This window comes from Drosophila pseudoobscura, chromosome X, assembly GCF_009870125.1.
Source record: "Drosophila pseudoobscura strain MV-25-SWS-2005 chromosome X, UCI_Dpse_MV25, whole genome shotgun sequence".
NCBI classification, from domain to species: domain Eukaryota; kingdom Metazoa; phylum Arthropoda; class Insecta; order Diptera; family Drosophilidae; genus Drosophila; species Drosophila pseudoobscura.
In genome coordinates, this window is record NC_046683.1 from 34,028,987 (window position 1) to 34,041,990 (window position 13,004).

At 42.7% G+C, this 13,004-nt stretch overlaps 1 protein-coding gene across 1 annotated transcript; it reads left to right on the plus strand.

The window, feature by feature from the left end:
* The first annotated feature begins 8,229 nt into the window (after positions 1–8,229).
* Positions 8,230–10,097, plus strand: LOC117185076 (uncharacterized). The gene is made up of 2 exons (XM_033384830.1): positions 8,230–8,591; positions 8,629–10,097. Exon 2 carries the CDS (start codon positions 8,639–8,641, stop codon positions 9,680–9,682), a length of 1,044 nt encoding a protein of 347 aa, XP_033240721.1. The 5' UTR covers positions 8,230–8,591; positions 8,629–8,638; the 3' UTR covers positions 9,683–10,097.
* The last annotated feature ends 2,907 nt before the right edge of the window (positions 10,098–13,004 follow it).

The following is a 13,004-nucleotide window of genomic DNA, read 5'->3' on the forward strand; positions in this document are numbered from 1 at the left end:
TCGCGACGGTGGCGTTTTCGAGGCCGGAACATCGAAAGAGAAAAAAAAAATAATCCGAAACATCGAAAGTGCTTAATGGCTAGACTTGAAAAAAAAAAAAGTGGCAAATAACTGTGACTGTGAAAAAAGAAATATATAAATGGTGCCCATTGTGTGTGTGCCCATTGTGCCAGCATCAACAACTGCAGCGACAGCGATATCAGCAGCAGCGACTTAAGCAGAGGCAACACCAGCAGCAGCAACAGCGGTATCAGCAGCAGCGACTTCAGAGGCAGCAGTAACAACAACAGCAGAAGCAGAATTCATCAGCTAAGTCTCATATTTCAAATTGTTTTTAAGCCTAATTAAGTAAAAGTAAAAAAAAAATTAAACTAAGATGTTGTCGGAACAAATAATTAAGCTATTAGAGGCTCAAGCAGCGATAGCAAGGGAGATTAAAAAGATTGAAGCTGGTCATTTGAACAGCGATGCTATGAAAGTCATATAAAAAGGACAAAAGAGATCCAAGCATTGCCAGATGTAGTGGAATTTTTAGAACAACGGTACCCTTCTCTTTACACGTCGCAGGATAAAGAGTGGAAACTGTTGAAAAAAGTAGTGCAATATGGTAAAATAAAAGAAAATTGTCCGTTATATAAAATGGCAGGACATACCATAATTCACTGCTATAAGTTTAAGGGAATCAGTCCGATAGATAGAAGCGAGTTTATTAAAAAACAGTGCCTTTGCACAAAATGCTGTAGGCATGATATGTATAAGAAATTTTTTTCTGAAATTTTATGTAAGATTTGTAAAAAACCTCATCATACGATGCTCCATATTCACTACGAAAAGAGGGAAAATGTTAACACTTGCTTGACAAAAGAACAAGCGTTCTTAGCCACAGCACTTATAAAAGTAAGGGCATGGAATGGTGGCTATCAAAACCTTAGAGCTCTCATTGATTGTGGGTCGCAATGTACCATAATTTCAAAAGAAGCTGCGCAAATATTAAGCTTAGTACGAAAAAGAGCGAACACCGAGGTAAGTGGAGTGTCATCTACAGACTCTTGCACTTCAAAGTAAAAAGTTACTTTATCGGTAAAAACTCGTGATTATAATAAAGGTCCTCTAAATATTGAAGCAATTATTCTTCCGAAACTGTTGAAAGCTTTACCATTAAAGTCTTTCAATATTGATAAAACTAAGTGGCAAGATTATGTGTTGGCAGACCCTAACTTTAACAAACCAAGTAGAGTAGATGTAATAATTGGGATAGATTTGTATACCCATATTTTAAAAGACGGAGTAGTAAAAATAGACGGACTACTTGGACAAAATACAGAATTCGGATGGATTATATCCGGTTGCACCAAATCAAAAGGTGATAAATTTATTGTGGCGACAACAATTGAAGTTGGGGACTTAGAGCGGTTCTGGGAATTGGAAAGTGAAAAGAATGACGTAGAAGAAGATGTGTGCTAGGAGCATTCCTTGGAAACAACAAGAATAGATGAGAATCTTAGGTATGTAGTTAAAATACCATTTAAAAAAGAAAAGGATCTAGGAGATTCAAAACCCCAAGCTATAGCGCGATTTTATAGTTTAGAAAGAAAGCTCAGCAATAATAAAACATTAAAAGAAAATTATGTAAAGTTCATGCATGAATATAAAAACTTAGGATATATGGTAGAGTCCAAAGAAGATGGGAAATATTATTTACCCCATCAAGGAGTCATACGAGATTCCAGTCTCAAGACAAAGTTTAACTGATATCATGTGGGTTGGAAAGGGTCCAAAAAGATATCTTCGATATTATGGTGAAATGGCGTAAATGGCCATTTGTAATATCGTCGGACATTGAAAAAATTTACCGGCAAATTAATGTTGATAAAGACGATCAACAATATTTGCATATAATTTGGAGAGATAATCCAAACGAAAAGTTAAAAGATTATAAACTTACAACCGTTACGTACGGTACAGCTTCAGCACCCTACTTAGCAACCAGGGTGCTTGTTGCAATAGCAGATAATTGCAAAAATCAAGCAATTAGGGAAATCATAAAGAATGATTTTTATATGGACGACCTGATGACAGGTGCCGACTCGATGCTAAAAAGCATGTAAAGGAAGTTACCCGGGAGTTTAACAAGGTTGGGTTTAACTTGAGAAAGTGGATAGCAAATATCCCAGAAATTATAGAAGGCATTAGAGATGACCAAGAAAATAAAGTATTAACCATTGAGGAGAATGAATCCGTCAAAACATTAGGACTACAATGGGAACCGGTTAAAGACGAGTTTAGGTTCAATTTCCACTATGAACCAATTAAGAAAAATAACAAAAGAATAGTATTATCTACCTTAGCCAAGATATATGACCCCTTAGGCTGGTTGTCTCCAGTGACACTTCTCGGAAAATTGTTTATTCAAAAGAATTATGAATTATGAATGAAGAATTATCAGAACAGGATACTCGGGAATGGAATTCGTTTAAAAATAGTTTAACAGAGTAAGAGAGCATTCGGATACCGAGATGGCTAAATTCTCAGCACAATAAGTCGATGCAAATTCATGGGTTTGCCGATGCATCCGAAAAGGCTTATCTAAGGAACATTGGCCAAAAGAGGAAATTGAAGAAAAGTTAGTTGTGAGCACAACAATGGTAATAGCAAAAATAACATTTTTTGTGAATTATTACAAAAATATTCGTGTATGCATAAACTAGAAAGAGTCATTGCATATGTATTGAGGTTTATTCAAATCAAAACCAAAAAGAAAGAATTTCCTTCATTTTTGACAGTGAAGGAGATTAAGAGCGCCAAAGTATTAATAGTAAAACAACAACAAGCTATCCAATTCGGTTTCGAAATAGCTTGCCTAATTAATAAAAAGGAAATAGAAACAAAAAATAAACTATTAAGCTTAAATCCGTTCTTAGATAAAGACGGATTGTTACGAGTTGGAAGTAGATTTTAGATAAGTGTCACTTGACGTCTTTAATTATCAAGAACGCACATAAAGAAACATTGCACGGTGGAATTAATCTAATGCGAAACTATATCCAGCGAAAGTTTTGGATATTTGGGCTAAGAAATTGCTTAAAGAAAAAACTTAAAGAGTGTGTCACCTGTGCTAGGTATCGACAGAATACTGTAGAACAAATTATGGGAAATCTGCCGAAACACAGAGCTACAATGTCGCACCCGTTTACAAATACAGGTGTAGACTTCGCCGGGCCTTACCATATCCGATGCTCTAAAAACCGGGGGCAGAAATCGTATAAGGGATCTATTGCCGTAATTGTATGCATGGCGACAAAAGCTATTCATTTGGAAGTAGTCAGCGATCTTACTTCAGATGCATTTCTAGCTGCACTTAGAAGATTTTTTTCAAGAAGAGGAAAATGTGCAACAATTTTTTCCGATAATGGAACTAACTTTGTGGGAGCTTCGCGCAAATTAGACGAGGAATAGCAAAAAGCCCTCAAAGACAACATAAAAGTGGTTCCAAGAAAGAGAACAGATCGAGTGGCATTTTATTCCCCCGGCAGGACCTCACTTCGGAGGTATTTGGGAAGCTGAGGTAAAATCAGTGAAATATCACTTAAAAAGGGTAATTGGGGACAATAATTTATCCTATGAGGAAATGGCAACTCTATTATTTCAAATTGATGCGGTACTAAATTCACGCCCTTTGTATGTAGCTACAAATGATATTGACAATCTGGATGAATTAACACCAGGTCATTTTATAATTGGAAGGCCAATATTTGGCCCGATGGAGACAATTTCAGAGAAAAAAAAATCGGGAATCTGAATAGATGGAGATTAATTCAGAAAATGAAAAGAGAATTTGGATTAAATGGAAAAAAGATTATTTGCACACACTGCAACAAAGAAATAAATGGAAAATAGGAATGCAGAATATTAAAACAGGACAGATTGTATTAATAAAAGATGAAACCTATAACCCAGCTAGATGGCCTTTGGGAAAAATAGAAGAAATGCATAAAGGTAGGGACGATAGAGTCAGAGTAGTAACTATAAAACATCAAGACGGGTTGAAAAAACGACCTATAACTAAAATTTGTCCATTAGCTGGAATTGAGTCAGAAGAGCAAGACTCAGGAATGACTCCAAAAGAGACCAGAAGTACTCGTAGTAGTAAAAGGTAATTCAAATTGCGTGTATAGGAAGATAGCAGAGACATCATCATTTTGGATCGAATTATAAAGGCAGGGTAGTTGGCTCTTCAAAGTTCCAGTAAACACTAATGCTAGAATTCAATGTAGTAACTCAAATCAAGAACTAATTGATCTTCCGCGACAAGCAATTTTAACAATAATACATGGTTGTACTGTGCGAACCGATGATAAAATACTAGTACCTCTTCACAGTATTCAAACAGAAAGCTAGGAGCCAATTTCATCCTTTTATATAAGTAATATAAGCAAAATACCAAAAATTGTTTAGAATCCATTAACAGAACCATTAATTAACCATACAGAAGAAATGGATAAGTTAAGAAACGAAATAAAATTGTTAAAAGAAGGTCATCATGACTTAAAACGACTTAAGTTCCATCCTGTATCTGGACATGCGGCCTTGATTATCGGAATCATAATAATAATAATATTAATAATCTATGCCATAAGAAGAATTAAAGCAGCACGAAGACTGCAAACGATAGCACTTCCCTACCCACTGTAATTGACTGTAAATGATTATCTGTACTTGTAATTAAAGCTATAAAGAAAATGTACACAAAAAGGTTCACAAGAATCAAAATACAAAACAATGCCACTTTCGGCCCTTTGCAGAATGTTCAAACATGAACATATTATCATCAATACAATGCCACTTTCGGCACCTTGCAGAATGTTCAAACATGAACATATTATCGTCAATACAATGCCACTTTCGACCCCTTGCAGAATGTTTAAACATAAATAGATTATTGTACCCATTCACTCATGTATCAACACCGAACTCTAAAGAAATCACATAAAGTAGACAAGTTATGACTGCACTGGTGTAAACAGAGATCTGTAACCCATTAATACGACAACAAAACACAAGTGGAGAAAACACTTAACAAATGCGGTCCTAAAATAAAACTAATGTAAGCATGTACTCAAATAGACACCCTCAGTGAAGTGTATCCTCTGCGTAGGTCTAACGATAATTATAGACTACCAAATTGTACCTCCTACCTTATTGTCAAATCACATATAAGGCTCTGATTTTAAGAATAAAATTTAGTTTGAATTTACAACTCAACTCGCAAATGTCTAGACTTTTCTTTTAAGGTCTTAACACTTACAATTCGACGTTTATTGTTTGATATTGTTTGTGTTTTTTTTTTGGTCGAGGCCGTGAACTTATATTTAGGTGTAAGGCGTTTTGGGCGACAAAGAGTACTGCAGACCGACTGCCTCGAATAGGAACGACCGACTAGTCCGAAGGAAGGGTCGAAGCAGTGGCCTATAACAAGTAATGCCTTTACATATGTAGGTGTGTGCGTGTATGCACTGAGAGCGTACATAGGCTGAGCGTGATAACAGAAAACTTAAGAGAGACGTGACTTAAGAGCTTTTAACGGCTGCTGCTCCGAACGTCTGGATCAGGGAACTCCAACAGCGGACCAATTAAAAAATGTCCGGGTGTGAGGACGAAAAGATTTTCAGGGTTTCTGAAATCGAGATAAGAGGACAAGAATTCATTACAGCCTCGATTTGGCAAACCAATGTCCGCAGCTCATCGAAACCAAAAAGTGACGATCCCAAGGTACGATAGAAATGCTGCTTGGCCGTCTTCACTGCTGCCTCCCACCAGTCGCCGAAGTGCGGCGAGCGAGGCGGCTTGAATCTCCAGTCGAAGCCGTTGTTGATGCAATGATTATGAACTTCAGCACGATGCTTCTCGCTCATAAATAGCCGCCGAAGGTCCTCTAGCTCGTTCCTTGCGCCCACAAAATTGGTGGCATTATCCGACCAAATGCATCGCGGAATAACGCGCTCGAAAAAAGCAGCGAGAGCGAGATGATTCTGCTGGAAGCCTCTACGCAGTTTCCTTTCCGCAGAACAAGGTACTCAGGATACAGGTGGGCCCGTTGAACGATGCGACATACCAAGTGCGATCCTTTGCGAAGGTCCTGAGATGAGAGATCCGGTGATTTCGACCTACTGATGAATTTCTGGACGTAACCAGAAATGCGCATCATGTCTCCAAATGAGTTGATGTGCGAAAAGGGATGAGTGTGTGAAATAGCTTGGCTTGAATGGTGGTCGAGGGACATGTATGCCGAATATTTTTCATGAGGAGCTGGATTACGCACGAACTTGCGCTCCAAGTTTTTCAAGCGACGCTTTGCTTGCAAATAGGAATCTCCCAAAGACTTTAATCTTCGCTTCATAGGCAAGCGAACAGAGTATTCCCCTGAGGGTAAGCGAGTGTGATGGTTAACGAAGTGTTCCTCGCAGCGAAGTTCCTCCTTTGTTGCCCTAGCGATTGGCTCAAAGATGTGCTCCACTTCTCAAAATGTACGAACCAAGTCATCGAGCCGAGTGCTGTGATTGGTGTCATCCGAAGATATGGTTGCGATATGGGGCCGAGTGCAAGCCACCAGATAGAATCCATCCGTGATATGTCTTCTGTAGCAAAGGTAATCCAGGAGCTAGCTGAATTTGTCCCACATACAGCAACTCAAAGAAAAGTCCGGCTTCGATGAGCTGATCAATCCTCTGCTGCTTATGGAACGAAGGGTCAGTAAGCTGGATATTCAAAGGTATAGGCCAATTAGCAGTGCTAATTGAGACGCGAGGTTGACTCTCCGTAATCTTCTGGGCAACGACGGCAGCGATGCTAGTGGTGAAATCTGAAATCCGCGATTTCAGAACAAAATCCACCGAGATACCTTCAGTTGAGAAGCTAGCATCTCCTATGCCAGAGACTGCAGTAAGCAGTTTGGTTTTTCGCAGTTATTGTTGATTAGCTAGACGAGTAGTTACGAAATGCAATTGCGAGCCCGAGTCCAACAATGCGCGACATGGCATGAAAGTTCCAGCGCTGTTTTTTAAGAGAACGACGACGGTGGCTAATAGAACAGGCTCAGACGGACGCTGGGATATATGAGCTTGCGTCGAGGAGGGCGACAATGCAACCATGGCGGTATGATTTGAATTTTATGCTCAATTGAAGAAAAAGTATGGACGGGCTCTGTTGGACAAAGGAAATGAAGAAGAGTGTGGTGCTTCGATTGGCAAGTACGGCAGGCACCTGACTTACAATCTTTCAAGTGATGACCCTTTCGTAGGCAATTGACGCATAACAAGAGCCTCTTTGCTTCCTTGTGACGATCATTCGGCGATAGAGTTTTGAACCGTTGACAATTGGCAATCATATGGTTCATATGGAACACACAGAAAACAGGAGCGCACGATGCTACAAACGATTTTCGATGATGCGTACTCACGGTTTTCCCTGACTTGCCAACCTGACCATCTTGCCCTTGCATGGATGTGAATTCCTTCAAGGAAACGACATCTTTGTTCCAGAAAGGCAGATAATTTCTCCCAGTATGGAAGATCCTGATTCGACGACGCTGCTTCCCACTTAACTTGAGTCTGCCTGTTCAAATTCTTCCAGAGCGCGTGGACGATGATGCAATCAGCTATTTCCTCCTTAGTTGCCAGCGCATCCAACGCGCGAAGATGTGATGTGGTGGCGTCAGTAAAAGCCCGCAGCGAAAAAACAGATGAGTCCCCACATATTTCTCTAATGTGTGTCTGTAGAATGAGACTTTTATTAGCAAATCGATTTTTAAGAATATCTAATGCGGTATTGTAATAGCCTCGCTCATCTCCAACGAATTAATGGTGTCCAACGCCGATCCGCTTAAACAAGACCGCAAATGCTGTAACTTCTCGATAGAAGCCGGTACCGCAACGAAGCGACGACCGGAAAAGAACCAACAGTTATGCACAAGCAGCTTAAATATTTTAAATTATTGCCAGTGGTGCGGCCCAAAGGAAATGCATTTTGGTGTTGTCGTTTCCAATGCCCCCACTGCAAAGATCATTTGCTACCGCATATGCGCATGCAGCGGAATTCGTTCGTCTCCTTATGTCGCAATCTCTCGTACTCGGCTTAACAGCATCCCCGAGCAGCTCTAACGCTTTCGGGCTATCATACGCTCTCGCTCGCGTATAAGCTTGCTGCATAGGGCCCGGCAGATTGGCCCGTCAGCCCTAGCTTAACAGTTGGTGACCCCGACGTGATTGTGCAATAAATTATCCATCAGTGCAATCACAAACTAATATAGCATTCAAAGATCTAAACTAATTTCCATCTCAACCAGTGTCATCGACCACATAAGTTATCCATACATATATATGTACACTGGCCTCCCCTGCATATTCGGTGGTGCACGTAGCTGTTGGCTTGCGCATCTCTTTTCGGTCATCTTACAGCAAGAAATGTTTCTTACACCGGTCGCCTTTGTATATACAGTTCGTACATAGCTGTTCGCTTGCTGGGCTGGTTCTTGTCGTCTATTGCTCGTGTTACTCTTTGCGATCATCTTCCCGCTAGAGACGTTGGTCTTTCTGCTAACGCTGCCGCTACCATGGAAATTAATGCTGCTAACGAAATTCCAATGACCAGTGAGCAAAACAGGGTGTCTTTTTTGAAGCTTAAGTCAACGGAATTCTGCGAGAAAATGAAAAGGTTAGCTACCGCTTGGCAGAATGAGTCGTCGGACTGTGACTACTACATGCTCGTGGTAAAGCAAGAGCAAGTCGAGAAGTTGATCGGCAAATTTGAGATGTTTCACGGCGAGCTTGAGGAATTGGATCGAAGCGAAATTCACAGTGGCCTGTGTGACATTTTTGAGTCACTTGCCAGCTCGCTGAAGGCGGCGAATATGAGGGAAATGGCTAAGAGTAGCGGCCGCATGCCGTTTCATTCTACCTCGGATGGAGGAAACACTACGGTTGAGTTTGCCGGCTCGCAATTTCTACCTCACCGTAGACAAGTACCATCCCTGCCTCCTATACAATTGCCGACGTTTAGCGGCGGGTATGCGAACTGGACGGAATTTTATTCAATGCTTGCCACCATCATCGACAGCGATCCGGACTTAACAAACATAGAAAAGCTCCAGCATTTGCGTTCCTGTCTGCGGGATTCGGCATTGGAGACTGTTCGGGCGCTGGAAATCTCAGATGGCAATTATGCTGTGGCATTAGATTTGTTGGAAAACAGATTCAATAATCGGCGATTGGTCTTTCAGGCACACATCAATGAGATCTTGGCGCTCCAGGCTGTGGAACCTGGGTCAGTGGTCATGCTTCGGGAGCTTTCAGACAAGTTCAATTCACATATGCGCGCGCTCCAGGGTTTGGGCACCACTGAGCAGATCGCAGGATGCATCGTCGTGCAGGAACTTCTCCGAAAACTGGATCCACCGAGCCAAGAGAAGTGGGAGGAACGATTCATCGACCTCGCATTCGCAAACTTAATTCCGACGTGGGAATCTATGGCCTCGTTCTTGGAGCAGCGATGCAGATCATTGGAGACGATGGACTTTTCTATGGCAAGCTATGCGTCGAGCAGTCAGGTGGGCAGAAGTAGAAAGCATAATAATTCTAGGTCCACATTGGTTACAATGAACCAATCCGTAGCACGCTGCGCGCTGTGAAACGATGGTGCTCACGAGTTCCAGCACGGTCAGAAGTTTAAGGCACTGTCCCCCACAAATCGCCATAAAGAAGCCAAGCGGCTCTAATTGTCTAAGAACAGGGCATCGATTAATTCAGTGCACCTCGAGCAACTGTCGTACCTGCGGGGGTAGACACCATACCCTCCTTCATTTTGGTAGCCCTGAAGATACCGCAGTCCAAGGGAAATCAGCGCCGTATACTCCATTTCAGTCTGCACTGTCTTAGTCTACGCCGTCTGAGCATACCACTGAGCCCTCTACTTCAGCGTCTACCTCGTCTGCCCTTATTGCCCAAGATCTCAGGAATGGTGTTGTTCTACTTGCCACGGCCACGGTCTTAGTCAAAAATCGTTCCGGAGTTTTAGTTCCCTGCCGAGCGTTGCTGGATTCCGGCTCCCAGTTGCATCTAATAACTTCTCGTTTCGCAAATCAGCTTCAGCTTCGAAAAATGAAATCATCGACTGCATCGGGAATAGGCGACTCTAGCTTCGTCAGGGATGGATTTTCGGTCAACGTTAGCCTGCACTCTCGCTCATCGGATTACTCAACTCTCATCACTGCCATTGTAGCCTCTAGCATAACCGATCGACAGCCAAGCTTTGGAATTGACACTCAAAACTGGCACATTCCATCTAACATACCACTAGCTGATCCGGAGTTTTATAAGCCGCAGCGCGTCGATCAGCTAAGTGGCGCAAGTCTGTTTTTCGAGCTCCAGTGTGTTGGTCAGGTCAAGCTACTGCCAGGATTGCCTTTAATTTAGAAAACGCGCTTGGGAGGGGTCGTGTCTGGACGTTTTTCCCGTTTGAAAGGTTCCTCTTTGATGGTCTCTCGCGCTGAGGCCGTAGCTGCTGAGGAGAATAGTCTAGAGGATCGGCTTGAGGTGCTTCTTCGGAGGTTTTGAGAGGTAGAAAATTGCATCGAACCAATAGTAAAGTCTACCAAAGAAGAACCACACTTTGTCCAGCATTGCTGTCGATTACGTTAAGGCGATTATTGTGTTCGTCTGCCAGCTAAATATAGGATATTGATCTCCTTGGGAGAATTTTACAATCAAGGGTCAGGAATCTACGAAGCGCTTGTAGATTCCTGACCCTTGAGAGAAAGTTAGATCGTCGCCCTGATGTTAAATCTCAGTATGCAGCATTTATAAAGGAGTACCTTGATTTAGGCCATATGTCTCAGGTTCCTACCCAGGCAATCAGCAACTGCCGATATTTTTTGCCTCACCATTGCGTCATGAAAGAAGATAGTTCTACGACCAAGCTTCGCGTCGTTTTTGATGGATCCGCTTCAACCTCATCTGGATATTCCCTGAACGACGTTTTAATGTCTGGTCCCGTAATCCAACCCAAACTGTTGCATATTCTTGCTCGATTTCGGTCATACGCCGTTGCGGTTACGGGAGATATCTGTAAGATGTATCGTTGTGTAAGAGTCTCGACCGAGGATAGCAACTTGCAGTGTATTCTGTGGAGAAACTCCGGGGAAGAAGACTTGCGTGTGTTTCAATTGGACACCGTTACTTATGGGACGAAGCCTGCCTCCTATTTATCTTTGCGAGCGATGCATTAGTTGGCAATGGACGAGCAGATGGCGTTTCCAGTTGGAGCTGAAATCCTTCGCCGTGACTTCTACGTGGATGACTTGATATCTGGAGCCAGCTCTCAGGAGGAGGCTATCCGAATTCGGGAGCAAACTACTGGAATTTTGTCTAGAGGTCAGTTCAGATTGAGGAAATGGTGTTCGAACGTCCTTGCTGTGCTGGATGGAGTTCCGGAAGAGGACAAGGAAACATTTTTGAAGTTCGACGATGGCAGCAATGTGACTAAAACTTTAGGACTTGCGTGGGATCCGGTTTCTGATCAACTATTATTTTCGTTCTCGGCACTTCAATCTTCTTTGAATTCCTGCAGGCGCTCTGTTTTGTCATCCATAGCGCGAATCTACGATCCTCTCGGACTAGCTGGTCCCGTAATTACTAAATCCAAAATCTTTCTCCAGCGTTTGTGCCAAGAGAAATTGTCCTGGGATGAAAGCCTTCCAGTCGCACTGAACACCGAGTGGCAGGAAATATGCACCAGTTTTGGTCAGATTCGTCGACTTGAATTTCCTCGGCTTGTACTCCTTCCAGACTTTGCGATGCCAGCATCGAGGCTTATGGTGCATGCATTTATGTCGTGTCCAAGGATCATTCCAGCAGTCACTTACTTTGTGCCAAATCTCGTGTGGCTCCTTTGAAAACGCTTACAGTACCAAAGTTGGAGCTTTGTGGAGCGGAGTTGCTGGCTAGGCTCATATCTGAGATAGCTAGAATGAATGTATTCAGGGGAATGTGTTACTGTTGGTGTGATTCTGCCGTTGCGCTCTCTTGGATTCGGGACGAGCCGTCAAGATTTAATATTTTTGTTGCAAATAGAGTGTCAACGATTCAGGAAATGACCGAAAAAATGGAATGGCGCTATGTTCCCACAGCTTTAAACCCAGCCGACATTCTGTCTCGAGGGGCTCATCCGACTGAGCTGAATGAGTCACCTCTTTGGGCTCATGGTCCTGGCCACCCACTGTGCTAGCTGATAAGCCAGCCCTTGAACTTCGTCGGAAGGCTCTTCTGGTTAAATCGCCCTACATGGACATTATTGCTGATTCCAAGTATGCGAACTCATTTGCTTCTTTTCAACGCGTTTTCGGATACATTCACAAGTTTTGCAACCGAATTCGGCGCCCCGGACTCACTGTCTCAGACATTGAACTTGGAACCCAGGTATTGCTTTGGGAGGACATGAAGTCACTGCGGGCAAGGGGAGCAGTCTCCTCATCGAGCTCAATCGCATCGTTATCGCCATTCATGGGTCAGTTTGGACTTCTCAGGGTAGATGGTCGACTGAAAAACTCTTCGTTGGATTTTGATGGCCGTCATCCCATCATCTTGCCCAGCAGCCATCCACTGACTCTTGCAATAATCTCCCATCTTCATGAGCGGAATCTGCACGCTGGTCCTCGAGCTTTGCTTGGACTAATTCGATCCCAATATTGGCCTATTGGGGGAAGGAAGACGGTAAACAAGGCAGTAAATAAGTGCGTAAGATGCTTTCGACTGAAGCCCAGGGTATTGGAGCATATTAAGGCGGATCTTCCAAAGGAGCGGCTCGATGGTTCTCATGCCTTTGAGATCACAGGCGTGGACTTCTGTGGGCCGTTTTTCTACAAACCGGAGGCACGCAACAAGGCTCCAATCAAGTGCTACGTCTGCGTCTTCATTTGTTTCGCTACCAAGGCTGTTCATCTGGAGCTTATAAAG

Bases quoted from the DNA above. Each gene is read 5' to 3' on its own strand.
- LOC117185076 (XM_033384830.1), top strand. From the start codon at position 8,639: ATGACCAGTGAGCAAAACAGGGTGTCTTTTTTGAAGCTTAAGTCAACG.